General features: G+C 31.6%; 1 protein-coding gene across 1 annotated transcript; it reads left to right on the plus strand.

The window, feature by feature from the left end:
* Window positions 1-5,000: 5,000 nt before the first annotated feature.
* On the plus strand, window positions 5,001-6,662 carry LOC108997246 (transcription factor MYB53-like). The gene is made up of 3 exons (XM_018973435.2): window positions 5,001-5,072; window positions 5,189-5,460; window positions 5,643-6,662. The coding sequence occupies exons 2-3, from the start codon at window positions 5,195-5,197 to the stop codon at window positions 6,505-6,507; spliced, it is 1,131 nt and encodes a 376-aa protein (XP_018828980.1). The 5' UTR covers window positions 5,001-5,072; window positions 5,189-5,194; the 3' UTR covers window positions 6,508-6,662.
* Window positions 6,663-7,169: the final 507 nt, after the last annotated feature.

Here is a 7,169-nt window from a genome sequence, read left to right on the forward strand (position 1 = left end):
TGATTTGTGTAATCAAACGAGTCCTTAGTAAATAAATAAAAGGAAAATGCATGTACATGAGCTTATTGAGTACTACGTACTCATATGATTGAATAATGTATTTCAAACTTAAATTTATAGCCAAATATATAATAACTACTTAGTTATAGTGAAATCATCACTTGTTATAAAAATTTAAACTTATAGGAAGAGATATATTTTATTATTTAATTTATATTAAAACAATCTCCTTTACGTATGGGCCAGACTCTTTCTCAATGAGTGAGCCAGACATATGAAATATTTAACTAAATGAGATAGAGTATAGAGTTGGAGTTCGAACTCAAAACCTCTACTTTGATTACCATGTGAAATCAGTACCATTTGTTCCAAAAATTTAAGTTGATAGAAAGATATAGATCTAATTATTTATATTTATCTTAATAGTTCTAATATGCTTAATTAATATTAACCTTGTACTGTTAATGATAGATTCGTCCATCAATCTCTATGGATCGAAGAATATCATTAGGTGTCTAATTCAATTAATATATATATATATATATATATATATATAATAAATACTCTATCTTTAATCATACAAAAAACATGCTTGCTTCTATAATTATATTTTACATCAACATTCAGAGTTAGGTACTACTTCTATAACTATTTTTAAAGTACCCCGGCTGCATGCATGCAATTACGTCCGACGATTGAGAATGGCGACAACAGACATGAAGCAGTGACAACAGCCATATCTGAGTTCTTTGTTTCTCTCTAATTTCAATGATCTAAATACACATGCATGCAGTTTAAGCAGGTAGCTGAATATATATATATATATATATATATATATATATTAATAATAAACATCATCATGCATGCATGCTTAATTACTTTTTTTTTTTATTTCCATACCGTGTTTCGATCCGGAATCGTTTGGATTCGAAGATGAGTTGAGATGAGTTTAGATGGGTTGTGAATAGTAGTGAAATTGTTGAGATGAGTTGAGGTGAGATGGTTTTTGGATTGGAAGTGAGTTGAGATGGTTTTAACTTTTTGGAGATGAGATAGATGTGGATCTCACAAATTATTGCATAGTGTTTTTAATAAATTTGTTTTATTTATAAATATATTTATTCCTTAAGTAATAATAATTTATAAATTATCTACCTATTTTTTATTTTTTATAATATATTTTATAATAATATTTTCTGGATTACAATATTTTTTTCTAACAGAATTTGTTTGTAAAATATTAAATACAAATTGATTACAAAAAATTGTTTTAAAAATAATTTTTAAATTGTTTCCAAAATCGTTAAATAATAATTTTGACTATTATATATAAAATAATTTTTTAATTTACACCCGTGTGAAGGAGGGCTGGGTGAAGGCGTGGGTATTCATTTGCATTCATTACACTGGTTGCATAGAAAAGTAAAAAGCAACATAAGCTATTTTGTCCTATATGAAAACAAATAAAAAGTTTGGAGAGAGTTTGCTGGGAAGAGTTGAAATGTTCCTGCTAGAAAAACATATATATATATATATATATATATCACTATAAAAAATTAGATTTTTCTTAGCGATTTTAAAATTGTTGTAAAAAAAATAGCCGCAATAAATTGTTGACGAACCTTCAGCGAACCTCTAACAATTTATAAATTGTTGAGAAAGATAATAGGCAACGATTTTATTAAATTTTCCAATAAAAATGAATTATTAGAAAATATGATTCTCCATGTAGTGTATCTTCATCCAACAAGAAAATGACCCGTTGAAATTATCATAGAAAAACAGTCGTTCGGAGATCAGTGTTGGAGTGCATAGACGGTATAGTTTTGCGTGTGTTTTATGCTTTTATTACAAAACATTAGTTTAAGGATCAGCTAGCTAGCTAGGGTTAGGTTTCTTCGATCTCTATTTTCTCCATGGAAATTGTGGCTGTTTTAACCTCTAAAAGCCTGACACGTGGACAAACTACCCAGAGTATTGGTGCAAGCTGTTCGCGTGTTGCCGAAATGTCCCGGGCCCTAGCTCCTTGGCGTCAATTTCGTTCACAGAAAGTGGCAAAGGCCACGTACTATGTATATAAAGCTTTATATATCTCCTTTGCCTCGTTGAACAAGTTATCAAGGTCATATATATTTATATGGAAAATGTTAGTATGCGTTTGAGGGGTTTTTTTTTCTTTTTTTGGTCGTTTATATATTTATTTATTTATTATTTAATGATTAAAAAAGTGAGTTTTAATATATTGATGTATTTTTTTTATTTTTTTAAAATATTTAAATATGTTAAAAAATATAAAAAAATAAAAAACCAAATTTATTGCCCAACAGTCATTGCTGGGCGATAGCGTAGCATCGTTCTATTTATATATAATAGAAAGGTAGAAAATTGGGTACGTAGTGCGTACATACTTTCTACTATTACCTAATTACCCCTTGGATTATGCTCCAAGTACTCTTATGTTTGATATCCATACGTGTATATATATAGACATACATACATATGTGTGTATATATCGTATATGCATGCATGTATGTTAAGATAATGCATAACTAGTTTGAAAAGTGAGATGAGATGATAATTGATTGAATATATAATAGTAAAATTATTTGTGAATAATAATTCAATGATTTGAGTTAAGATGTAGTATTATTGAGTTTCAAAAAAAGAGAGAAAAAATTAAATCAAAATATTATAAAATTAAAAAATCAATGGCATATATATAAATATATATATATACACACATATGACGTTATGCCAGAGATGATAAAATGATGATATTTAAATAATAATATTATTTGTCATCCTGATCAGATGGATCAGGTGGCACATGATCGAATCAGATGGATCATTATACGCAATTCATGGAGGACACATGATTTTAATACAATTACTTTTGAACAATACTACATGTAGTCGTAGAGTGCACAAGTGCCGTACAGTCGCTTTAAAAAATAGTAAAATCTATTATTAAAAAATTATTTTTTTCATGTAGGTCTCGTATATATTCAATTTTTTCAAAATGATTACGCGACATTTATACACTCACGATTATAACTACCATTTCTCATTACTTTTAGAGATGGATGCAATTCTTATAAGGTGAGGAAGATCATGCATATATGATAAATAGTTTGATTTTAAGTTCTTCAAGGGAGATGTCATTGATGATTGTAGCAATATATATAGGTAATAGCTGCTAGCTAGCATGTACATACTGAATTAATCAACCCATGCAGAAAATTGTAACAGCCTAGGCTAGTTTAGGTCTAAGCTGTTTAATTAGGTGTCTAATTCAAAATCATGCTTTTTAACTCCACTACAACTGGCAATGGATGTTACCAATTGTCGTGAATGTAATTGTTGTCCAAAATATTATTATTTCTCGCAAAAGATAATCGTTGAAATAGAGGGTTTTCATGGGAAATATGTCACACACGAGTCATGTAGCTTGCTCACGGGTAAAGTTTATTGTGGCGAATGAATTTGCCGGAAATGCCTCTGACAAAAAATATGGCAAGAAATTCTTTTTTCTCACATGAAAAAAGTATTTTCGGCAATTTGTTCTCATTGGAAATAATCTTTTACGAAATAAAAAAAAAATACTAGCAAAATAGTATAATAGTGTCATAGCCTTATACCTAAAATACATAAAAAAATGTGAACAATATATTACAAAAAAAAAATATATTACAATACAAATAACAATTTCTAAGTAGTTTTAAAAGAAAGGAAAAAAAAAAAAAAATAGCACAAGCTAAACATCATAATCATGCTTTTTAACTCTACTATAACTCCATTTAATTCCAACACTTCAACACAATTCATCTCCATCCAAACTTCATACATTAACATCAAACATCTCAATACAATGTATTTATGTAGCATTTAACAAAGTTAAACATAATTTTTAATACAATTACTTTTAGAGATGGATAAAATTCTTATAAGGTGAGGAAGATCATGCATGCATATAATATGATAAATAGTTTGATTTTAAGTTCTTCAAGGGAGATGTCATTGATGACTGTAGCAATATATATAGGTAATAGCTGCTAGCTAGCAAGCAAGTACATACTCAATTAATCAACCCAGAAAATTCGAAAAGCCTAGGCTAAGGTACTCGATCTAAGCTAGCTAGCTGTTTAATTGCCTAAGGTTATTAATTATTAATACACCTCAAATTTTGACCAAATAATTGACTTAGCTAATTAATTTGACCAATAACTTAAGTACTTGGATCGAGCTGCTTGCTTGCTTTTATTGTACATGAGTCCAAGTTCATCAACCAGTTTATATAACAGTTCTACTCCTGATCATATCATGATTTGTAATTAATTAATATTTAGAACGTCCAGATCAATTCATCAAAAGGGAGATCCAATATTATCATTTAAACTTTGTATATATTTATATCATTAGGAGCAAAATTTATTTATTTTTTATTCCAATTAATTAATGGAATTATTTGATTAATTGGGGAGGTAATTATATAGCCGATCGCATGCAGATATATAATAATATTAAGACGTTGAATATAGGGAGAGAATTGCATACCAAAGTTCAAGTCAAGACAATAAGATCTTGATCATTGTTTGAGAGAAGAAAATATAATTAACTCAATAAAATAATCTGATCTAGCCCTAGTTTAGATACTGAGAATACTTCACTATTATTTATTATTTTATTATTAATTATTAATTATTAATTATTTATTATTATTTAATATTATATTATTATTTTTTTATTACTATTCACATGATATCTTACTATTTAAACCTACCCAAAAATACCTTGAATAAAGGCATTAATTAATGGGCCCCAAAATCCTACCTTTGCAGGCATGGCCATGAAAAATAAGGACAAACTGGGAACTTATTGCCACTAAGATATAATTAATTAATTCGAGTAAAAATGCCATGATCTCATGGAGAAGAAATCTTCTGCACTACACTTTGATCTAGAACCCATGTTCTTTCCAAGCAGCCGCGCTATATATAGCTAGCACTTCTCTGTTATATTCCCCAACACAAAATCATATATTTCTTCCTCCTCCAGCTCACAAAAAATCCGAGGTTTGAATTTCTTTGGTGGTCCTAATTAAGTCTTTACTCCAACACAACCAAAGCAGAAAATTAATGGAAATTAGATAACCCATCCAATATCCTTGATAGTTTTTCTTTTTCTGCAGATCGAAATGATGGGGAGATCACCATGCTGCAACGAAAATGGTTTGAAGAAGGGGCCTTGGACTCCAGAGGAGGATCAGAAGTTGGTGGATTACATTCAGAAACATGGTCATGGGAGTTGGAGAGCACTTCCAAAGCTTGCAGGATTGAAGAGGTGTGGAAAGAGTTGCAGGCTTAGGTGGGCTAATTATCTGAATCCTGATATCAAGAGGGGCAAGTTTTCTGAAGATGAGCAACAGATCATCATCAATTTACATGCAGTTCTTGGAAATAAGTAATTCTTTTAAACCTTAAGTCTTTATTGATATTTTATGGATGTATAACACTTTCACATAGACACATATATGCTTTGATGAGCTAGAAAAAAGAGACCATAATTAAGAGTACTAAACAATTCCGGACGACATTCAAAGTGATATTCATGATATATAGACGCTTTATGGCTCATTATTGTAGGTGGTCGGTCATAGCTAGCCATCTTCCAGGGAGGACAGATAACGAGATCAAGAACTTTTGGAACACCCATTTCAAGAAAAAGCTTCTGCAGATGGGTATAGATCCAGTCACCCACAGGCGAAGAACCCATCATGACCTGATCAATGTTCTTTCCAATCTGCCACAATGGCTTGCTGCTGCCGCTGCCAATTTGGCCAATTTGAGTACACATCCTAATTGGGACGACAATTTTTTCAGGCTACAACATTCAGATGCCACACAAGTACTTGCAAAGATCCAACTTCTGCATAATATATTAATCCAAGTCCTTATGAGCACAGCTCCTTCTTCATATATAGAAACACTAATGAATCATTTTGGGTGTTCCTCAATTCCTGATCACCACCAATATCTGTATGAGTTCCTGCAAATGAATTCCAATCTTGAAGCTCTTGAAAATGGCTCAATTATTGGTTTGCCCCCACAAATCACTGCTCAAATGCAGTCCAATCTTCCAAACTATGAAGTTTATCAGCAACCACAATCCAGTGTTAATGCTCAGCCTGTAAATGGCTTGGAAATTTATATGAGCAATAACAGTGATTGTGATGATCATGACCTGCAACTTGCTGCAGAATATTATTCTTTCCCACCTTCAAATGATATTCATCGATATCCTAACAGCTTGGTTTCAGCTTCACCCGAGTGTTGTTCAATTGTCAGCCAAATCGAAAACAAGCTTAACTCAAACGATATATCTAACTGCCAGCTGCCTTCATCCAGTACTACTTCAACCACCTTTGAACCTTTGGGAGATATCATGGAGAATGAAGCAAGCGACTCTTACTGGAAAGATTTTATTGATGAGCATGTTGTTTCTCTTTAATTTTCAAACGCCTTTTGCTTTTGATCGTGTTATATTTCAATTAATTAATATTGTATCAGATCGACAGTAGTACATGCATACTGTTCATGATCAACTTAATAATTAGTTTTGCTTGTTGGAGCTTATTACTAATTAATTCTTAGCTATGGCTTAGAATATTTGTGGCTATATATGATCCCTCTGATCTAATTCTTTCTTTGCTTTATTTATTTCTTATTTTATTCTTCTGGTTAATAATTTAATGAACTAATTATAAGATCGATCTTGTTTATGATCATCTATCTTTGTGCGAGCCACAAGTATCTTCACAGTCATGGCCAATCTCATGATATATCGAATTAGAACACGCGCGCTTAATTTCCTAGCTTTAAAATATCAATAATTCTATAGACAACCGACCTGCGTCCCCGATGCGGCATCGCGTCCAACGTGGCAAAAATTGAAAATGACGTCGTTCGCTGCCAGCTCGAAAACAGATGGGTTCTGGTCTCCATCCCCATTTTGCATCCCCACATTGTTTCGAAGACAGAGAAGGGGTTCTGGTCTCTTCGTCTTCATTTCGCCTCCACATTTTCGCTTCGGTCTCCGTCCCCATTTCGCATCCTCACATCGTTTCGAAGACAGAGAAGGGGTTCTGGTCTCTTCGTCTTCATTTTGCCCCC

Source organism: Juglans regia, chromosome 16 (assembly GCF_001411555.2).
Source record: "Juglans regia cultivar Chandler chromosome 16, Walnut 2.0, whole genome shotgun sequence".
Lineage (NCBI taxonomy): Eukaryota > Viridiplantae > Streptophyta > Magnoliopsida > Fagales > Juglandaceae > Juglans > Juglans regia.

Coding starts and splice junctions, on each gene's coding strand:
- LOC108997246 (XM_018973435.2), top strand. CDS start 5,195: ATGATGGGGAGATCACCATGCTGCAACGAAAATGGTTTGAAGAAGGGG. Junction 5,461..5,642: donor CATGCAGTTCTTGGAAATAA/GTAATTCTTTTA, acceptor TCATTATTGTAG/GTGGTCGGTCATAGCTAGCC.